This window comes from Nelumbo lutea, chromosome 1, assembly GCF_056320005.1.
Source record: "Nelumbo lutea isolate HS-2025 chromosome 1, American lotus-T2T, whole genome shotgun sequence".
In the NCBI taxonomy this organism is placed as follows: domain Eukaryota; kingdom Viridiplantae; phylum Streptophyta; class Magnoliopsida; order Proteales; family Nelumbonaceae; genus Nelumbo; species Nelumbo lutea.
The window spans coordinates 3,753,393-3,776,885 of record NC_142684.1 but is presented as its reverse complement, the minus strand read 5'-3'; the positions used below and the strand labels follow the sequence as shown (position 1 = coordinate 3,776,885).

Here is a 23,493-nt window from a genome sequence, read left to right as displayed (position 1 = left end):
CTGAAGCTCCGGCATTGTTGCATCGGCATTGGAGTCGGGCCCGTTTATGAATTCCGTCATGGCACTTGAACGAAAAAATCGTGAAAGATGATTCGTAATATGGCCAATGCAACGTAGAGAAGAAAAAGGATAGTTTGGACATTTAGAAAACTTTAAATAATCGGATGAACATCTGTTTTCGAAATAAACTGCAGAACGCTAACGGAGGGAAGTCTTTGTCTAACGGCTAAAGTTTAGAGGTCCTTGTCGCAAATTAAAGTATAGGTCTTTGTGACTCACCCTATCGTACAAGGGGTCTTTTTAATTTACCCAAAAAGAGAATAGCATAGAACCGGAGGCTGCATTTGCACAGAATCTCTTGCTTTTCTATTCTTTCCTTATGAAAACCCTATTTCTGTTTGATATCTAGCACTGTTTCTGTCCGAGGCCTTTCGTCAGAAACTCTGATCCCATAATTCGGTTCTCCGGTCGCAATGGACTCCGACGAAGATGAGAGGATTCCTTTCAGCCAGAGAGCGGAATGGTCGGATGTGAAGCCCGTCCCGCAGGACGACGGTCCGAACCCGGTCGTGCCCATAGCGTACACTGACGACTTTAGGGAAACCATGGACTACTTTCGAGCCGTCTATCAAGCTGGCGAGAGGACCCATCGGTCGCTAGCTCTCACTGAAGAAGCCATCGACATGAACGCAGGGAATTACACGGTAATGCTTATATCTCGATTTCATATCACGAGAGAGAAGAAAAGAATTAAAATTTTCCGTGTGGGTTGTGATTGAATGCCTTCTGCTTTGGTTGTAAGCTCATCGAGTCGATTATGGGCTTGGCCAAGTTGAAACTGGACTTGTCTCTGCCAACTTTTTGCTGTTTTAGCTCATACACGAATGGAAATTAACAGTTCTAAATTCATTGAATGCTTTAACTCAGAACAGAGTTTCATTATTTTAATGTGGTTTTGTCTGGGTCCTACGTAAATTGTACTTTTGACGGTCAGATGTTACTCAAGTGGTTTGGTAAAGACTAAAGACCATGAGTGTTGATACCACCTATCTTGGAGAACTTGTCTTTATCCAGTAACATACTCTACACTTCTAGTTTCATACCTGCCTTCGGGAAAAGCAATGGGCTAATAAGGTTATCACAATCTCCATTAACTCGAACCTAGAGCAAGCAAAAAGACCATGCTATAGTAAAAAGTAATGATAGTATATATCTTTTGGAACTAGGGTTATAAATTTATTGGCGTTTTAGTTTGACTCTTAGCATGTTTTAACTTTTAACTTTTAATCCAACAAATTACATTGGAGATGTATATATCTTTTGGATTCGGTAGTAATTATGTCAAGCTGGATCATTGTATGATTGGAATGAATATTATATTCCCACTCAAGAATCCGTAGGAGTCAATCTAGATGATAGTAAATTGGGGTAAATTCACCTAGTGGCCCATCTAGGTCTTCTGGTAAAATTTCTAGGGATGCTCCAAGATCTCACCATAAAATCATCCAGTTTGGATGTCTAGGATGTAATGTTTCTGGATATCTAATAAACCAAGAGTGCTTGAATTGAAGATTCTAGACTAATGAGAACTTAAACCATTCATTACAATAGTCCTAATAATTGTAACGTTGAAGCAGTTCCTGTTTGATATTTGAACTTCTAAGGTTGATTTTTTTAGGGTAATAAACAATGAAAATTTATTATTGTTAGAACTGTTAATATTTTATGTAGTATGTGCCACAGGGGCACTATTGTCTTTTTACTCTTTTTTATTGTCACCCTATATATAATAATTAGAACTGGTGCCGCCAGCATGCTTTTGAACTCTGATAGTTCTCTTCTCTTCTCCTCTGTTTCTTCTCTCCCTTCTCTTTCTCCCTTTTCTCTTCGGTGGGTTTTTAACCCCTGTTTGTGGATCATGTGATCTTTGTGACTGAATATGAGATCTGTAGGTCATGTATGGTCTGTTTTTGATGTGACAGCACTAGTTGTATTGTCTCCTGGTGGTTGTAGTGATTGAGTTGGGGGGGGGGCAAATAGTGCTGTTTGTGTCTAGACTCTAGACTGTAGAGTGGTTTATGTGGACTGCAATTCTAGTGTTCCTAGGGCTAACCTGTGTCAGAAGTGATTCTTTTGTGCTTCCATCAGCTGTATTTAGAGCTGAACAGTGATCTTGATTATGTTCTCTGAAGATTCTGCATCTTTTGGTGTTTCTGCTAGTTAAAACATACTGACTGGGGGGCTGGATATAAATTTCCTTATGGCTGTAGTTCCCTTTGATGGGCTTAACTACCTTGATTTGTCTAAAGGAATTAAGCTCCACATTACTGCAAGAGGGAAGATAGGTTATATCAATGGTAAAGCGAAGGAGCCAAAGTTTGGAAGTGCTGAATATGATAGATGGGATCAAGAGAATAGTATGGTGATGTTGTGGCTCTTAGTCTCTATGCTGCCATAGGTGAGAAAGACTTTCATGTGGGCTGAAACGACTTATGAAATATGGGAATAGACAAAATCTACCTTTTTAGAGTAGAGACACTATGCAAATATAATACCAATTGCAAACTGAACCATCCACTTATAAGCAGGGGGAGAGGAGTCTCTCAGTATATTACTAAGATTTGACGTCAATTCTGAATGAGTTGGATCATTATGAAAGTGTGGATTGGAAATGTGATGAAGATGCAAAAGCCTACAAGTCCCTTGTTTCCCAACAAGTATTTGCTTTCCTCTTGGGGCTGAATCCTATGTATGAGTGTATCAGGGTACAAATTTAGGAAGTAAAGATCTCCCCTCAATCTAGGAGGTTTATGCCTTAGTCTAAAAAGAGTAGAAGATGTGATGAATTGTTCAGGGGGGAGACAGTTGCCTTGGTAGTCAGAGGGGGTACAAATGGAAATGGAGGGAGTTTTTTTTAAGAATGGTGACTTCCAAAAGAGGGTGGATGACAAAGATAAACTTTGGTGTAGTCATTGTTAGCGGTCCGGGCACACTGGAGACACATGTTGGGATCTCCATTGGAAGCCTAAGTGGGCTCAAGAGTTAAGTAAAAAATCAGCATCAGATTAGACAATGCTAGAGAATATTTTGAGAAGGATTTGGCTACATATTTTTTGGAGCATGGGGTGATTCATCAGAATAGTTGTGCTTATACACCGTAGCAGAATGGAGTGGCAGAGAGGAAAAATACACATTGTGGAGGTGGCGAGAAGTATTATGATGTGCCTATTTAAGGTGCCATTCCATATTTTTCCAGATGGTGAGATATTTCATATGCCTTTGAGAGTTTTTGGGTGTGTCTATTTTGTTTGCATTCTTGGTCCTCATCATAGGAAGTTGGATCCTAAGGTCAAGAAGTGTGTTTCTCTTGGGTATGCTCAAAACCATAATGGGTATTGTTATCATGATCCAGTGTTGGGGAACAGGTTTGTCAATATGGATATTACCTTTTTTGAGTTTACATTCTTTTTCTTTGGTGATTCTCCTCAAGGGAGTGTTTTGGGGAGGAGAGCTCACAGTTTGTTCCTCTTCTTGTTCCTTCATCTGGTCCATTAGCTCCACCATCAGCTCCAGTCCCATTGCCTGATCCACTATGGCTTGCCTCACAGTTCTTTCAGCGCCAACGCAAGAGGGTTGACTCCACACATGCTCTAGTGGAAGAGCCTGCACCAATCTCTGCCATTCCATCCATGATTCTAGGTTCGATTGATACAATTCTAGGTATTTCTCTTGCACCTGTTGTTGCCTCTGATCCCATTGATAACATTTTTTGTACTTAACACTAATGTTACAACTGATCTTGATCTTCCCATTGCACTCTACAAGGGAAAGAGAAAGTGTACAATCCATTGCATTTCACACCATCTTTCTTACGGTGCCATATCACCTTCTTATCATGCCTTCCTTCCCTAGATTTTGTGTCTATACCCAGGAATGTTAGTAAAACTCTCTCTCCAAACTTGAGTAGAGAACAACTATGATAAAAGAAATGGAGGCTTTGATTAAGAACTAGACATGGGAGATAGTTGATCCTCTAGCAAAAAAGGAGACAGTTGGATGTAGATGGGTGTTCACTGTGAAGTACAGGGCAGACGACAACATAGAGAGGTACAAGACATGGTCGGTTGCAAAAGAGTATACATAGACCTATGGTATAGATTATCTGGAGACTTTTGCACTAGTAGCTAAGATGAGTTCAGTTTGGATCTTCTTGTCTCTAACAACTACTTATTCATGGCCACTCTTCCAGCTTGATGTTAAAAATGCATTTGTTTAATGGTTATTTGTAGGAGGAGGTATATATAAACCTTCCAACCGGTTTCTATGAGAATGTTGGTGAGGGAAAAGCTTGTAGGATAAAAAAGTCATTATATGGTTTTAAACAGTCACTTAAGGCATAGTTTGACAGGTTTAGGGAAGCATTGGTCCGTTTTGGATGAACACAAACCTAATTAGATCAACTCTCTTTGTGAAGAGAGAAGCACTTGTGTCATTATTGATTGTGTATGTGGATGATATAATTGTTATAGAGAATGATCTAAGGGAAATTGATGCACTCAAGAAGTCACTATAGTAGGAATTTGAGATTAAGGATCTAGGTGAACTAAAATAATTTTTGGGGATTGAGGTTGCAAGATCCAAGCATGGGATATTCAATTCTTAGAGGAAGTATGTATTGGACCTATTGTAGGAAACTGGGAAGTTAGGAGTTAAACCAACTGATACTCCTATTGACCTGAACCACAAGATTAATGCTTTGGATAGTGTGTTGGTTAAGGATGTTGAGAGATATCAAAGGATGGTAGTCTGACTATTATATTTATGTATGACATGCCCAAACATTTCTTTTGCTATTAGTGTTGTGAGTCAGTATATGCATGCTCTTTGGGTTCAACACTGGGAAGCCCTTGATAGGATACTTGCATACGTACGGGTGTAAACGGATTGAATTCGAATCGGATCAAGCAATATCCGAATTTGAATCCGATTAAATATTCGAATATTTGATTTGATTCGATTCGAATTCGATTAATTGTTATTTTAGATAATCAATAAATATATAAAATAAATATTTTATTGATATAAAGTATATAAATATATAAATTATTTATATAACTTAATTGCTATATATATAAATTATATAAAATATTTTATATATTGTATACAAGAATTAAATAATCGGTCGAATTCGGATATGACCTTATTCGATAAATATCCAAATTCGATCGATTAGATATTCGAATTATCTGAATTTGATTAGATTATGTCAAACTCAGATATCGAATCGAAATCAGATTTTCAAATACCGTTTACACCCCTATGCGTACCTATATCCGGGCATAGGAATTCTATTCTCAGACCATGGGACTGGAGTCCTATATAGATGCAGATTGGGCAGGTTGTCTGGATAACAGGAGATCCACATTAGGGGTATGCACCTTCGTGGGAGTTTAGAGAGAAAGGTGTATTTTTTAAGACAATATAAGATCTAGAGGCAAATTAATATGGGATCTTCATTCGATGATTGTGGACTGGATATTAGCACATTGTGAATTTAAAGATTCAAGAGAAAGCTAACTTAACCATACGAGGGCTAACCATTATACGACCTTGGAAATTGATTTTGTTTATATGGTAAGAGGCTAATAGCTCTTCACTGAAACATGTAACCTTTATTTTTAATCAAAATTTCTATTTACTTCAAAAGGGTATTTAATGGGTCTAAAACAAAGTTTAGCCTGCTAGTAAGGACCTCCAAGGGCTAAGCAATGTTACCCTACCTGCAGGTGCAAGGCAGGACTTAATCCAAGTCATTCTAATGATATTTACTCATGATAATTGAGGTCTACTGGGAATGTTCTTTTGGAGGAAACCTCTACAATGTTCTCTCAAAGTAATGCCGTATTTTAATCTCTTGATTGACCTAGCTCTGGAACCCATACACCTTAAGGTTTAAAATGTTGGTGTCAGTAGAAATGTCGGTTGTCCAAATATAGGAAACATGTCAGATATGTTGGAAATATCATGTATTGTAAAAATTATAGACATGCTGGAAACATTGTAAAATATGCAAAAATATAAAATGATAAAAGAAGCATAGGTACACCTTTTTAAATTATTATCTTGCTCCAAATCATTAAACAAAGCTAAGAAACTAACATTATAGTCAAAGTAATACGTTGTGAAGTTGTCTTGTAAACCTTAAGATTCAAAACTACATGATAGAATGAGTTCAAGCAAAACTTGAACTCAGAAAATGCAAATGATTCTAATAGATTAAACAGATAATCTATTATACAAACAAAAACTAATATTTAACTTCAATTTTTAAATGGATATCAAACTCACTCAAACTGGTAGTCATGTACATTAGGTGGGCAATATCATTGCTACTTCACATATCTACAATATTGTCACTGACTTATGTCATTATACTATCATTTGTGCTCCATAGTGCTGGTGTTCACTGGCGAATATGTTGATTCCAGTAAAATTTTGTGTTGCTACCCATGGAAATGGAAATATGTTGTGGAAATATTAGGAAATTTATGGACATTTAAAACCATGATACACCTTTCTTTTGCATACACTTATTCAGATTACAAGATGATATTTCTAGGTGTCTCCCTGATGTTAATGCCTGGTTCTGAAATCCCTAATGATTCTTTCAATTCTTTTTATCACTTTTATCAAGGCTTTGAATAATAATATCACATGCACTGGCAGATTTGCCTAGCTGGACTTAATGTGTGTAGTCCTTCCCCCTTAACAAGATGTAATTCTTTTTCTAAGGGAGATCGGTGCATGCTTCAAATGGACAAGGAGATCAGCTGACACGTTGGCTAAACAAGGGACTGTGAGGGAGAGTATGTTCTGGGCAGTTTTGTAAGAAAGATAACTGGGGCTCAACACCTACTTAGGGGTTGACAGCTGTACTTAAATCTGGAAAGTTATTTAATGAAGTTACCATTTCCAATAAAAAAAAAATTTCTCTGTCACTAGCTTTTCTGAGAACCTCTTTATGATTACATATAAAAAAAAATCAGACCTTGAGTTTTATTGAAAGGGGAGACGTATGGGGCTATGCAGCCATTCAACAACTTAAGAGTACCCACATACTCTGCTTAAGCTTGTTCCATGTTATCTCTGCTAAACTGCATTTAGGTGGGTTAATCCTCAACCTCAATACTCTCTCAACTATTTTTAAAATGACTTTCAAGTTTCTGAAATCTTCCACTCATGTATTTCCCCAAGATGATATTGTCATCTACAGATTGCAGATTTTAGATAAATTTTTCTTCCCTTCCCACTCCAAATCCTGTAACAAGGCTTCTGTCATTGATTATTTTAAGCAATCTGTTGAGAATCTCAACCACTGGGATGAATAACATTTGCAGAACAAGGGCTGCAATGCGACCTATGAGATTGTGTATTGTTGAGTATTATGATTGAAAGGTGAAGCATCTTCATTTTCAATAGGAATAATAGAAGATTCTTGTCATAAATAATGAATACTTTTCTAACTTTTAACTATCTTTCCCTTTTTAGAGCATTTCTGAGAAGACAATTGGAGTAACTTTTATATTTTGGGTATTGATAAAAAAATTAAAATTTTATGTTTTGAATGAAGATGTAGCCTGATAAGGCCTCATTATAATATATGATCAGCAACAGAAACTTTATTAATTAAGTGAAAAGTTACAGATTTTAGGTAGCCTTGGCTACCCTCCTATGACTGAATTTTTTGGAAGGGGGAATCCTTTCCCTCCTATGACTTTTCTTGCAAAAACTCTTAGTTGAAAAGTTAGGGAATAAACTAGATTCTTATCTAATGAATTATAAATTAAAGTTAAGTGCTATTATCACAGCAACAAAAATTGATAAACCAAATACTCACGTAATCGCATGTTTACTATTTATAGCAAAGTTCAGTATTACCTCCTTGGCCCATTAATTCCAATAAAAAGAATGCTCTTGATGTGCAAGTCTATAAAAAAATGATACATCTCTTTAAATCTATTAATTCCAATCAATATGGTCACAATGGAAGTGTTATCTGTAACCACTAATGCATTTATTAGGGAACCATTTGGCATTTTCATGTTCTCTTAATTCTTGACAGTGATCCATAGATCACGGCATCTTCTGAGTTCTGAAGTTTTCTAGTCTTGTGAATGTTAACCACTGCATGGTTTCCTTTGTATCTTGCCACTAACCTTTACTATATTTTTTTTACAGGTCTGGCATTTCAGGCGTCTCATACTTGAAACACTTAATGCTGACTTACATAATGAATTGGACTTCATTGAACGTATTGCCAAGAGTAACTCCAAAAATTATCAGATATGGTGAGGCTTGATAGGCATGAATTTGTCATTTTTATCTGTGCATGTGTGTGGGTAGGTGGTTGAGTGTGCATGCATTTGTGTGTGCACATGCTTGTCCATATGTGCTTAAGGTAAAAGGCTAGGATACATTTTGAAGGCTGGTATAAGCCAATGTTTCCTTCTAATTTGTATACATAGTTGTCAAGGCGACGCCTAGACAACAAGGCGCCCTTTGAGGCTCGCCTCGCCTAATTGCCAAGCAGTTTTGTACTATGTATTATAAATACTTTTTTATTCTTTATTTTTTGACATTATAATTATAAAATAGGCACTATTAAACTAAAATATTTATTTTATGTGTTTATATACTAATTTCTTTTTATTATTTTTCTTATTTGTTAGGGTTTAATCAATATAAACATTGCTAAATGCTGTATTGAACCCCCAAAGACTTTAAAACCTGAACCAATAAGTAAGGAAGAACTTAAATTTTGTCTAATCAACACATTTTCTACTACTTTTTCTTTTCTTCTTTTCCTATAACAAAAATAAGGGTTCAGCCCCTATATTTTTTTGAATTTTCTTTTCCTTCTTTTTCTTCTCATGAATATGTTGATTTTCTATACTTTAACATGAACTCTATACTTTTCTTATGAAAATTGTGAATAATTATTAAGGAAATATGGTTATGGTACCTGGGGAACTACCCTAGGATCTATGTTTTCTACAGAAAAAATCCATCGCCTAGGTGACTAGGCAACAAGGCATCCCCTATCGCCTTGCCTCGCCTTGGTGCCTTGAAAACTATGTTTGTATATTTGGGGAATTCTGACTATTGGGCATAGGAAGCTGTTATATAACCACATCCCATTCTTGATGAAGTTGTGCTGATCTGTTTTATATAGAAAAACATGAATAGTACATTTAGGACTAAACTTGATTACTGCTATTGATGAAAAAATTTTATAGAAAAAGAATTGAATACTTTTAGATTCCAATTTGTGGGGGTGAGTTGGGTGATTGCCTAAATGAGCAGAATACAACTTCCCTTCTTCCCTCCTCAAACAATTGTAGAAGAAAAAACTAAATAACTCATGAACAACTTGACCAATATTTATGCAATTTTGAACAATGCTAATTTATGATTGGACTAAAAGATCCTAATGGCTGGAAAATGACATGCACACAAAATTACTCTTAGCATTCTTGATAAAATTGTGGAAACCCCTTGTTTTGACCATTTACATTCTTGAATTTAATTCTCTCTCCAGCTTTAGTAAGGACCAAATAATTCATGACTAACTCGAATATTACTCTTATGCATCCTGCATCACTGGTAGTTCATTGCTAGTTTTTTTTTTTCACCCATACTAAAGAAAAAAAGATTCTATTAAAATGAAAAGGATTACAAGATGGTAGTCAAGTGCTAGATTAGGCAACTAGGTATTTAAGAATGGTTGCTCCTCTATTTAGGGATCTTTGAAACTCAATTTTGATGACCATTCATTCTAGGTCCCTATGGTGTTGGTACAGTACTTAAAGTGCTTGGGGCAGATGGTTTCTTAAGGCTAATTGGAGTTGGAAATTTTGCTAGACTATGAAGCTTTTTTTTTTTAATTATTGGTAATGTCAGAATTTTCAGAATAATTTTATTAAAATTTATAAAGGGAATAATCTTACAAGTATGCTGACATCACACAATGTCCTTTTTTATTAATCAATAAAAGTAGGCAATAGAAGCATCCCTTAGAGAGGCACAAGGTGCCACCTCTCCCAACATAATAAAAGGTTACATATTACAACTGGACCCAATACAATTGATTTCTATTCACCTCTTGCTTAGCTAAGGTATCCACCACCCTATTGACTGATCTCCTCACCCATTGTGTCCTCAAAGCCATGTTTCTAGTGAGCCATTTAAATTTCTTCATTTCATCCCTAAAACACCAAAGCATAGACTTTGGTTCCTTCAGCTACCCCACCACCATTTTAGGATCCCCTTTAATCATCTTTACTAGTATTCAGATCATTGGACGACATCCTTGATGCATTCATGTTCAAGGCAGTAAATTTGGACTTATTCAAAGGATTTATGGTCGGTCAAGATAACATCCACATTATTCATCTTCAATATGCGGATGATATCTTCTTTGTAGAGGACAAGAGAGATTATGTTCTTAATCTCAAGAGAATTCTCTAGTGCTGCGAAGCAATGACGGGGATGAAAACCAATTTATAGAAGAGCAGTATCATTGGTATCCACATCCCCCAACAAGAGTTGATAGGCCATAGCAGAATGGTGTGGCTGAATGCAAAAACATCCATCTACTAGAAGTTACACGGGCCCTCCTTTTCCAGATGAATGTGCCAAAGGTTTATTGGGGTGTTCTTACTGTTTGTTATCTCATTAATAGAATGCCCTCATCAGTTCTTCAAAATAAGATACCTCATTCTGTCTTGTTTCCTGATGCTCGCTTGTTTTCTTTACCACCTCGTATTTTTGAATGTGTTTGCTTTGCCCATCTTTTTGATCGCCAACGTTACAAGCTTGATCCCCGTGCAGTTAAGTATTCTTTTTGGTATGTTCAAAGACATAGAAAGGGTTCAAGTGTTATAGTCCTCTTTGTCGTCACTTTGTTAGTACTGATATTACCTTTCATGAATTTACTCTGTATTTCTCATTTACTGATTCGCTTCCTTCTCCACCAGGTGATTCTCACCCACTTCTTGTCCATTTTGTGACTCTTCTCTAGAGCCTACTTGCACTACTCTACCTAGGCCACCTATTCAACAAGTGTATCTACAAACGTGACTGGCTTCAACTCCAACATCAACTGCCTTGTTGTTTGTGGGTCCATTGCTACTATTGTTGCTTTAGTTGTGCAGCCAGTTTCAGACCTTGATTTATCCATTGACCTTCAGAAAGGTAATCAATCATTCTTGTACAATGCACCCTATTAGTCAAAACAGAGTCATTATCACCTTATGTCCTTGCCTTTGTTACATCTCTTTGTGCAATCTCTATCCCTAAATCCCTATAGGAAGCATAGTTTTCAAGGCGCCAAGGCGAGGCTAGGTGACAAGGGGGGCGCCTTGTCGCCTAGGCGATGGATTTTTTTAAGTAAAAATCACATATCCTAGGGTAGTTTCGTAGGTTCCATAACCAACTTTCTTTAATAACTATCCATAATTTTCATAAGAAAATTATAAACTTCATGTTTAAGTCTAGAAAATCAACATATTTATGAGATGAAAAAGAAGAAATGAAAGAAAATTCAAAAAATATAGGGACTGAATCCCTATTTTTGTTATAGGGAAGAATGTGTTGATTAGACAAAATTTTAAGTTCTTCCCTTGCTTATTGGTTCAGATTTTGAAGTCATTGCAGTATGCAAAACTACTTGGCAATTGGGCGAGGTGAGCCTCCAAGGGCGTCTTGTCACCTAGGCATCACCTTGACAACTATGATAGGAAGACTTGTCTAATCTTGGGTGGAGGGCAGTTTTGGAAGAAGAAATGTTGGCACTTCATCAAAATGGCATGGGATTTTGTTATTTTCCCTTCTAGTAAGCAACTTGTGGGATGTAGATGGGTATATGCAATGAAATTTAACACTAATGATACAATAAAGAGACTTAAAGCTTATGTAACGCTAAAGGGTTTACTCAGACTTTGGTGTAGATTTTGATCAAACATTTTCTCCATTTGCTAAGATCACCTCTGTCTGTGTGGTCATTTCCTTGCTTGCGACTAATCATTGGCCCTTGTATCAGTTAGATGCTAAGAATGCTTTCTTACATGGTGGTCTTATGGAGGAAGTGTTCATGAAGCAACCACCTAGGTCTGTTGCTCAAGGGGAGTATAAGGGTATGGTTTGCAGGTTAAAGAAGGCGTTGTATGGTCTGAAATAGTCTCCACATGCTTGGTTTGACAAATTTAGTGAAGTAGTTGTGGAGTTTGGCTTACACAAATGTTAGTTTAATTATTTTGTGTTCAAAAAAACTTCTAATGGCGGTATTTTTATTCTTGTTGTCTATGTAGATGGTATTGTTATCATAAGGGGTAACTCACAAGGCATCAGTGAATTTAACTAATTTCTACAGGAGAGGTTGCATACTAAAGATCTTGGCAAATTGAAATATTTAATTGGCATAGAAGTGATGAGATCAACCAAAGAGATCTCTCTATCACAACGTAAGTATACGTTGGACCTACTTGAGGGGACAAGCAAGATGGGATGTAAACCAATTGCTACACTCATGGATCCCAACACTAAGCTAGTTTCAAAATAGGGAGAGTTAGTTGATGATCCTTGGCAATATAGGAGGCTTGTAGGGAAGCTGAATTAGGGATGGCAATATTCCCCAGCCACCAAGTACCCAACCTCCCTAACCCCATTAGGTCGGGGATGGGGATTAATAGGTAATAGGGATCCCCAAACCGGGGGTTGGGATCGGGGATGAGGAATGAAGTCCTCGCTTCATCCTGACCCCGATTATATTATATATATATCAAAATATATTTAAAACATGACTGTTTTGGACACCTCCCATTAAATCTGAATTAGGGAGTGGGGATCGTTGCAATGGCTTCTAGTTCGATGTAGAAGAGTAAAGCACGACTGGTTTGGACACCTCTCATTGAGTGCTTTATGAAACTGAACTTTGATGGGAGTAGTCAGGGCAACCCAGGCCTTTCTAGAATTGGAGGGACCATACGAAATAAGGACGGGAATCTGAGAGCACTCTACTCAGGACCGATGGGGAATGGAGACTACTTAAGGGCTGAACTGTATGCAGTCCTACAAGGTATACAGATTGCAAGTGAGATAGGCTTGGAGAATTTGGTGATAGAAGGAGACTCCAAGGTGGTGGTGGGTTGGCTTAAAGACCTAGACTCAGTGATATGGTGTTATAGAAATGAAATGAAGAAATTCAAATGGGTAACACAACATATGAATTTTACTATACATTGGGTGGGAAGGGAGGCTAATGCATTTGCTGACTATCTAGCCAAGCAAGGAGTAATTGGGGATCAGTTGTTTTGGGCCCAATTGTAATTTTAGTGTTGTTTTCTTTTAAAGAGTGAGGCTGCACCTCGTGCCTCCCCTTGTGGTTCTTGTAACAAACATTTATCTTTTTGCTGATAATGAATTTTTACCTATAAAAAATAATTTAAAATATATATATATATATATATATATATATATATTTTAAAACTTTCCTTTATTTTAAGTAAATTTATTTTTCAAAAAATAGTATTAATTAAAAATTTTGGGGATTCGGTTCCTCGTTCCCCAACGGGGATTGTATCCGGGATGGGGATTTATTTTAAAATCGGGGTTGAATTACTTGACCAAGCTGAATTACGCCACTATCACCCATCCAAGCATTTGTTTTGTAGTGGGTGTTGTAAATTAGTTTATGAGCTCTTCGTGTGTCCCACATCTTGAAGTTGTGTATAGAATCATGAAGTACCTTAAGGGATCACCAGGTATGGGAATCATCTATAAAGATTATGGTCATTTATTGACTATGTTTGGGTTCACAAGTGTTGACTGGGTTGGATCGCCAATGGATAGGAGGTCAACAACAAGGTATTGTATGTTTTTTGGTGTAATCTTATTTCTTGGAAGAGCAAGAAACAAAACGTTGTGGCTAAATCAAGTGCTGAAGCTGAGTATAGAGCCACAAGTCAAGCAACAGGAGAATTAGTGTGGCTTAAGGCCTTGTTCATTTACAAATTTCTCACTTACCTAGGTAAATGTTTCTTGGGTAACACTTGCCCATGTTCTTTTGGTTCCTAAGTAAGTAATGTAGTGACCTTTTTACCCATAAAAAGCTAATGTGAAAAGGGCAAACTTGTCCCATCATGTTTTATAAACTTTTCCCCCTAGTGGGAAAGTTACCCACCTGGGAGATGGGTTAGTTTTGCCTAGATAAATTAAGATCTCTTTATCGTGGGGCCCAATAACTAATGCAAAAAGAACATTGTAAAGTTGGTCAATGGGAAAGAGATACCCATTACCAACTTCCCCTCTCTTATTTACCGGTAAATGAACAGGGCCTAAGAATCTTCTTCAAGTAATTGGGATTCCAATGAAGACTCCTATGCACTTGCATTGTGATAATCAGGCTGTCTTTCATATTGCATCAAATCCTGTTTTTCATGGGAGGGAAAAATATATTGAGGTATACTGCCACTTCGTTAGAGAAAAAGATTCAAGACGGTGATATTGACACACCATTTGTGAGGTCGGGGGACCGGTTAGCTGATTTATAGACCATGGCCCTACATCATCCTTGTGATTGCTTCGGTCAGGGTTGTACTACAGGCAAACTCCTAGTTTCTTCTTGGGTCAGGGTTGTACTAGGTGGCTGAAGATTAGTCCTAGTGATTGCTTCGGTCAACTGCCTAATAGCAGTTTCTAAACCTTGAATGAATGCTGTTTGTTGCTGTTGTAACTCTCCGATGGCTGAGAGAATCTCAGATGCATCATTGGAAGCATTGTTGTGGGCCATGTCTGAGAGAAAATTCAGGCTCACGACCTAATGCAGAACAGGTCTAACAGATCTGTTCTAGTGATCTTTACAGCAAAAATCATCCAAACTGTTCAAGAAATTCAAGGGAAAGAAAGAAAATAGAGTGAAGAAAGAAACTGCGACTTTTTTAAGCTTGAAGTAATTGAATATCCTCCTTCTTTTTTGAACAGCAGCTAATAATGTTCTTATATAGGGGTTCTGTTTAGGTTGGCAAGCAATAAAACCCTGAAATTATAAAAATGCCCGTCCCAAAATAGTACAGAAAGCAAAAACAACCTTATCTAATAGCTATATGCCCTGTAGGACTCTTCCTAACAATAACAATCTACTACAAATCATTAACTGACTGAGAAACAACCTACGAAACCATCAAAACAAAATTAAAACGTGAATGCTTCACTTTCTTGTTCCTTTTAGATTTGTCATGTGTTTCTTCATAATTAAGTGCTGCAGCTAGACCTGTTCATGGGCCAGGCCGGGCTTTGCTTCTTTATAAACAGAAAATTACTAGACGTGAGCCCGAGCCCGGCTCGACCATCGGGCCTAGATCTTGAGCCCAAGCCCAACCCTTTATAAAGCCTGAAGCCTGACTTTTATAGGTATTTTATAACATATTAATTATATATTATATATCGTATTTCTGTTATATATTTAATATTATTGGGTCGGGCTCGGGCTCGGGCTAGGCTTATTTGGGAAGCCCGAGCCCACAGGCTTAAAATTTTGTCCAAGCCCAATTTAGTATGGGCTGGGCCGGGTCAGCCTGTCGGGCTACCTAGCCCATGAACAGGTTTAACTGCAGCCTCTATATTAGATGGTGAGTGAGAGTTTAGGGTTATTCGGCATATAAGGGCTTTTTATCTTCTTTGATAGGAAATAGTAACTTTCATTGATGAATTTAAATAAAGTACAATTACAATTTTACCACCCACATGATGGGTGGAACATTAGAACAAGAACCTTTCAAACAAGCCCAAAACAAAGCCTCCCTAGTAACTCCTTGCTTAGCTAAAGTGTCAGCCATTCCATTTGCTGACCTTACCCATTTAAAATGCACCCTAATCTCCCTTGCTAAGCTAATAATCTCTCTTAGAGGCTATCTAAGTGACCATACTCCCAAGTTTCCAGATTGCATCCACCCTAATACCATCTTGGAGTCTCCTTCCACTTCTAATTATTGCATTCCCCATTGTTTCACCAATCTCAGGCCTTGGAGCAAGGCCATGACTTCTGCCCTCAAGGAATCTTCTATTCCAATCAGGCCCGAGTAAAGAGCCAATACTTTTCTTCCTCAATTCTGAAAAGACCCCCAACTCCTGGCTGGCCTGGATTACCCAAGGAGCTTCTATCAAAGTTTAATTTCACCCTGAACTGGCATGCAAGAGTATTTTGATAGTTTGTATCGGGTGGATGGGTTTGTTCACATGGTAGGGCTATGGGTCTAATGGTGGATTTATAGGATTCTGGGCTAGAACTTGGTTTGCTTGGGGGTTTTTAGGTGTTTTGGAGAAATTAATATGGCCTGGTCAGGTATAAAAAATCGAGTGCTGACACCCCTGAAAAGGCTTGTTTTTAGCTTTGCGAGGCTGACTCTCTGCGATACTCATATGGAGTGCGAGATATCAATAAGAAGTTCATTCAGCTATGCGAGATCACCTTCGCCATGTGCTCTGAACCTATGTCTTGCCCTCAAATCCTTAAATGTATATCCACTCTGTCACAACTTGTAATACAACTATAAGTCTTTAGGGGGATAGCTGAGGCTAACAATCTCAATGGGTGTATCCCCCCTATTGTTTACTTATTCAGAAAAAGAAATGATACACTTTGTGTCATGAACTAGATGCATCTTTTTTCCCCTTGAATCTATAATTGGAGCTGTTTACTGAAACTAGAGTTTTCTGATTGGATCATGTTAATCTATCTAAAGGAATATACTATTTTTGTTTCTCAAGGAGCTTTTGGGGGTGGGTCAGGTAGGTTGGCAATTTGTACTCAGGACATGAAGGATGGATGGCTACCTTTTTTCTTCATTTTTTTTTATAAATTTATATATTAATCCTAATGATGGATTTCTGCAGGCATCATAGGCGCTGGGTTGCAGAGAAATTGGGAACTAAAGCTACAGAGTTGGAACTTGATTTCACCAGGAAGGTCCTTTCACTTGATGCTAAGCACTATCATGCCTGGTCTCATAGGCAGGTATAACTGCAATGCATTTTTTTTCACTAGGTTGCAGGCTTATCTTTTGAAAATTGGCATGTGAACAAGTTGGGAACATTAAGCATGAGTATTCTACATGGTTCAAAATGTTTAAGTACTTCCTAATATTTTCATTTTCATAGGTAAAAACGTGAAACATTACTAAAATGTATCTTGACATGTTCCCCAATTTTTTATTTGATCAATATAAGGTTTTAAATTTACATATTTATAGATATCAAACAAAAATTTGTTTTGATATGATTCTTTTCTATTTTAAATTCTGGTTAAATTTTCTCAAAAAAATATGATTCTTTTCTATTTAAAGTCATTATTTTTTCCAAATTTATCATTATGGATGACATTTTTTTCCTTTATGAAACATTTTGAATTTTACATTATCTATACTATATGATGCCAATACCTGCCTTGGTTTCCATGCAGGCCATAAAAGTTGAACCAGAGTATTTTTAATGACATCATTTCATATAAGTTAATACTTACAAATGGCAATGGCACAAATAATTTGATCTTTGAATCTAATCAATGAGTTAAGACATTTAGAGCAATGTTTTAAAACATGGAGGCGTGATCCAAGGCATGAGGTGTAGTTCAGAATGCAAGAGGCATAAGCCTCCCGAACACAAGGAGGCGTAAGCCTCCTTAAGAGGGGGGGGGGTTTAGGAGGAAGGAGGAAGGGGAGGAGGATGAAGAGGAAGGGGGGATCTCATTTTTTCTTTATTTTTAATAAAAATCTTTTATATTAAGATGAATAAAGATGCATAACATTAGTTGAAAGGGCTGCATTGAAAAGGGGGGGCCCCCCAGCCAAAGGGGCAGGGGGCAAACCACTTTCTTTCCTCTTATCTTTTCTTCTCTTCCCTTTCCTTTTCTCTTTTTTTTTTCTTCTCTTTCTTTTTTTCCCCTTCCCTTTCTTTTCCTTTCCTTTTTTTTTCTTTTTTTTTCTGTGTTTTTTATATAAGATGTGCATGAAGCTTATGAGGCGTACGCCTCTAGCACGCCTCATGAAAAAAGCATATGAGGCGTACGCCTCAGAGGTGTCAGTGTCTCTGGCATATGCCTCAAGGCATTTTGGGAGCGCCTCACCTGGAGGACACCTTTTAAAACACTGATTTAGAGTTCAGAAAAAAACAAAAAAAAAATCTAAATCTAAATGCCTTTTCACCTTTTTAGTTTTTGTTTTTTATCTAAACTAGGGACTGACAGGATGCAACTTTTCTGGGCTGTATTGTAATGATTTGAATTTTGAAAGTGGAGCAGAGCTGTATTAGTATTCAGACCAGGAAGAGAGAGAGAGAGAGAGAGAGAGAGAGAGAGAGATTAGGCAAGAGAAAACAGGCGAACCTCTCTTAGAAGAGAATATTAGAGTCTAATCTCTAAGAAAGTCGGCATATATATATATATATATTAATAGAGAATAAGTGCAAATACAACAATGCCCCTGTTTATGATAATTTTAGGACTGGAGTGCCCTTATTTTCTTTTGGTAATTACTAGATTACCCTGCCTCCCAAGACTTAACATAAAACAGCTCTCTCAACAGAAAGGGAGAGAGAGAGAGAGATTAGGCAAGAGAAAACAGGCGAACCTCTCTTAGAAGAGAAGATTAGAGTCTAATCTCTCTAAGAAAGTCAGCATATATATATATATTAATAGAGAATAAGTGCAAGTACAATAATGCCCCTGTTTATGATAATTTTAGGACTGGAGTGCCCTTATTTTCTTTTGGTAATTACTAGATTACCCTGCCTCCCAAGACTTAACATAAAACAGCTCTCTCAACAGAAAGGGGTCATAATTTTCGTAAGCTTGGGTCGAATTGGCTTATTGTAAATCTAAATTCATACGTTATCTAATATTTTTCCACTTTTATCCAGTTTTGTCCAGCCATAACCATCTCCATATAGGATCAGTTAGATCCAATTTTCTTCAAAATCCTAATTTAATTGCCCTTAGGTTCAATTATTCCAATTAGCTCTATTAACCTGCTCAGCTATTCTAGGCACAACCCCAGTTCAACCCACTCTAAAATTACCTGTAGGTGCAATCTCTAGCCTAGAGTCTACTCCAGGACCCTTCCTAAACCCAATAGGCCTCCTTACCCTTAACACAACTCAAGCATAGTCTAGAGGTTCAACTCAGCTCACTTTTTTAGTAGACCATAGGATTGATTCCTGTGTCCCCCTTAGGTTTCAAACCTTAGTTTTAATCCCTCTAGAACCACCCTAAATAGGATCAATCTAATCTAGATGCCTTCTTAGTTTATATTAGGTACAATCTTTTTCTCTAGTTGCCTTTAGGTTTGAATCTAGTTGCCTCAATTTTTTTTTTTTTTTAATCACTAATCAGTAATCAATTCACTAGCTTAATGAAGTTAACATTATAATGGGTTTCTGATACAAAGGAAATCAAATCCTTTTCAAACTTAAAAGCCCCTATTACAGTTGCCTCCTGAGATTTAGAACAACCCAACCCAGGCCTGGTTTTCATTCTTCTCGGAATATCATAGATGGACCAACTGAACCCAAGGTCATAGCCTTCCTGTTATCAAGCAAAATTTCAACTTTAAATCAGACTCCAGGTCCTTAACCTATATCCATCAATCTGTTCCCATCTAGGGCTATCTCAGCTCCAATTTAACCCCCATGTATCCAAGACCATCCTACCCATCTGCTAACATCAATCTCCACAAGGGTTAATACACACCTATTCAATAGATGGACCAACTGAACCCAAGGTCATAGCCTTCCTGTTATCAAGCAAAATTTCAACTTTAAATCAGACTCCAGGTCCTTAACCTATATCCATCAATCTGTTCCCATCTAGGGCTATCTCAGCTCCAATTTAACCCCCATGTATCCAAGACCATCCTACCCATCTGCTAACATCAATCTCCACAAGGGTTAATACACACCTATTCAATAGTCAAATCAGACTCTAAGCCTAGTCAACTTCAAACCATATTAATTCTTCCTAACCTGAATATCCAAGATTAATCCACATACAAAACTTTTGATCTGAAACCAAAACCCAATTGAAGCCTAATTGGTGTATCTTGGCCCAAAATCAAGATTGATCCATATAGGGTCAACTCTTGACCAAATCTTGAATCAAGAAAGCCTTTAAATTTTCTAACTCTCTTGGCTTTGACTTCTGAATTAGCCTACATAGCCATTAAAACCCCTATCCATCTGAATTAAATGATCAAATTCCAAATTAATACCACCAACCAGTATTGTTTGGGTGCTGCTCTTCTGTTTTGATGTCAATGATTGGTAGGCAGACTCTTGAGTTGCTCTATTGGAGACTCTAAAACATTGTTGCTTACAACTGGCCATGGATGATGGTCAAATATGGACAAAAAAGTAGGATTGGTATTTTCTCATCTGCCATTCTCTCTCATGGGAGAAGCAATTAAAACTTATTTCCATGGTGATGGATTTGGAATACCTGTATCCCTGTGAAGTGTCTTTCTTCATGTTGATGGCAGTCTTGAATATAATTCTTACCAATGATCTTGTCAACAAAGAGATGAATAAGCTTGATTCATTTTGGTTAAATGACTTACTAATGTCTTTGAATATAATCTCTCTCTCTCTCTCTCTCTCTCTCTCTCTCTCTCTCTCTCTCTCTGAAATGAGTACATTTGGAGGACCTGGCAAGGTTCATTTCCTCATGGAAAGAGGGCTTCAGTGCAAGAGGGAAAATACTATGGAACTTGTTCCCTTTTGCACTATTCTCTTTTTGGAAAGAAAGGAATTGAAGAATTCCTCTGTAGAAGTGTTTGGGATACTTACAGAAGACTCTTTTTTGATGGACTGGGATACTCAAGCAGTTAGGTGGAATCAAACAGGACCATTTTAGGAATCACTGAAGCAATATTATCTTCTATTCTTCCTTCTCTATGTAGTAGGGAGCTCATAAAGGCTCCTGCTATTGTTTTTCATTTAAGTTGTTTCCATGTGCTATTTCTGAGGCAGCTTCTCCATCTGTTTTCTATATTACAATGGTATTTATCTATCAAAATAATATTTCTTATTTTAAAAAAATCAATTAATCCATGATATTTTTGTAAATCTTGATCAGTGACATAGGTATAGATGATTAGGTTTTTTTTTTTTTTTTTTTTTTGATCAATAGATGATTAGGTTTTTTTTTTTTCACCATATAATTTGATTCCTTTTCAAATTCAAAACTAAGGCTACTTAAAGCTATTTTTAAGTTTTAAAGGCAGCACTGTAGGAAATTTTAAATGTTTCTTGCTGGATCCATGGATCATATCTGCTGTTATTTTATCATATTCCATTGCCTTTGGGAGCAATGTTACTGCCATTATTTTATCATATTCATATTCCATTGCCTTGGGGACTGGCCATGAGGCATACATTCATTCTTTTGTTTGTTTTTTGAGAAGCTGATTCAAAAACTACTGTTATATGAATGTGCAATACGAGACTGAAGTAATATCATTCCATGCAGTGGTCTCTTCAGGCGTTAGGTGGATGGGAAGACGAACTTGACTACTGTGGGAAGCTCATTGAAGAAGATATTTTTAACAATTCTGCTTGGAATCAGGTAAGGCTGAAAACTTGTAGGAGATGTTGCTGGATATGTTATAATAGCTATGTGCCTTCATGGTGGAGCATTTACCATGGTTCTCTCAACATCCTTTTGTGCTTATCATTCGTATCAAATTTGTATTCCTGTGAACTGTATTCATCGTATTTTCACTCTTCTATAAGATGCATGACATGTGCTTGACAAATGACTGCAATTGCTAACGGGTATATTGTAATTGTGTTACTGTAACAGAGATATTTTGTAATAACAAGGTCTCCACTATTGGGAGGTCTACAAGCCATGAGAGAGTCTGAAGTACGCTACACTGTTGAAGCCATTCTAGCCAACCCCGACAATGAGAGTCCATGGAGATACCTTCGAGGTTTATATAAAGGTGACGCTTCATTATTGTTAAGTGACCCCCAGGTGGTTTCAGTATGCCTGAAGGTTTTGAGTACCAGCATGAACTGTGTATTTGCTTTGAGCTTGCTTTTGGACCTTCTCTGCCTTGGTTTCCAACCAGATCAGGAATTCAAAAGCGTGGTTGAGTCTCTAAGAACTTCAAACTCAGCTACACCAGATTCAAACTTGGCAAAGACTGTTTGTTCTGTCTTGGAAAGGGTAGATTCATTGCGGTCAAACTATTGGGCATGGCGTAAGAACAACCTTCCTTCACGGGCTGTCCAAAGTTGAAGAAAATTTGGTATTGTCATAAGATTTGTATGATCTTTTGGTCATCATTCATGTTTTAATATTTGCTTCTCAAATATTAGGTATCAGGGGGGATGGATACTGCATGAAGTGTTCTTGTTTTATTTTTAGATGGATTTGTCCGTATTGATCCATTCAATTGAGAGGATCTAGATCAAGGACTTGTATTGTAATGCCTTGAATTGGTGTACTGTGAACAATACCTGATTAAACTTACTGATAACGATGGGTGGAACTCCAACCACCTGCTTGTAATGCCATGGTTTTCATGCCTGAATGGTTGCCGGATTGATGTTGTAATTATAGGAACTCCAAAGGACTTTATAAATTAATAATCTTTATACAATTTACTATTTTGATCAGTAATCAAAGTAGATTTCATTTCTTAGAGAAAAAAGATAATACAGAAACATGGGCAGCCTCGGCTACCAACAATAGAATACATAGACAAATTGATGATCAGTCCCACAATCGAGCCCAAAAGCACTCTGCTCTATTTACCCTTTGCTTTGCTAGATGGTCAGCTAAGCCATTTGCCGACCTAGGAGCCCATTGAAATATCAGCTGCATATCCCTTGAGAACCTCTTGAAATGCTTAAATTTGTTTCTGAAAAACCAAGGAATCTTCTTGTTCTGCTTTAACCAACTTATTACTCTTTTGGAGTTGCCTTCAACTATTAGCTTCCGAAACCCCATTTCCAAAGATTTTTGCATCCCTTAAAGTACTGCCTTCAATTCTGTTGTTAGAGTCACACACTCCAATGGGGCCTGAGTACATTCCCAAGATCACTCTATTTTCATTCCTTAGAACCCCCTCCTATTCCAGAGGGCCCTGGGTTCCCAAAACTACTTTCATCAAAATTTAATTTCAGGAAACCTACCTCTGGGGGTTCCTAGTCCTTTAGTGTCTTCCGCTTAGCTGAAGTTGAGGTTGCAATTGTTTTCCAGTTCCTTAATATATCATCAATAGAGAAATCTGAGAATCATTCCAAAGTCTTTATCCAGAAGGCCAGTTTTGCCAAGATCCCTTCAATTAATGCTTCATTGCTTCTTTTCTTTTCTTCAAATATACACTTATTTCTTTCTTCCCATAGGGTCCATATTATTGTTGCTCTTGTACACCTCCACAT

At 37.3% G+C, this 23,493-nt stretch overlaps 1 protein-coding gene across 1 annotated transcript; it reads left to right on the top strand.

The window, feature by feature from the left end:
* The first annotated feature begins 285 nt into the window (after positions 1–285).
* Positions 286–22,618, top strand: FTA (farnesyltransferase A). The gene is made up of 5 exons (XM_088962392.1): positions 286–704; positions 8,239–8,348; positions 16,951–17,071; positions 21,572–21,667; positions 21,905–22,618. Exons 1-5 carry the CDS (start codon positions 474–476, stop codon positions 22,343–22,345), a joined length of 999 nt encoding a protein of 332 aa, XP_088818518.1. The 5' UTR covers positions 286–473; the 3' UTR covers positions 22,346–22,618.
* The last annotated feature ends 875 nt before the right edge of the window (positions 22,619–23,493 follow it).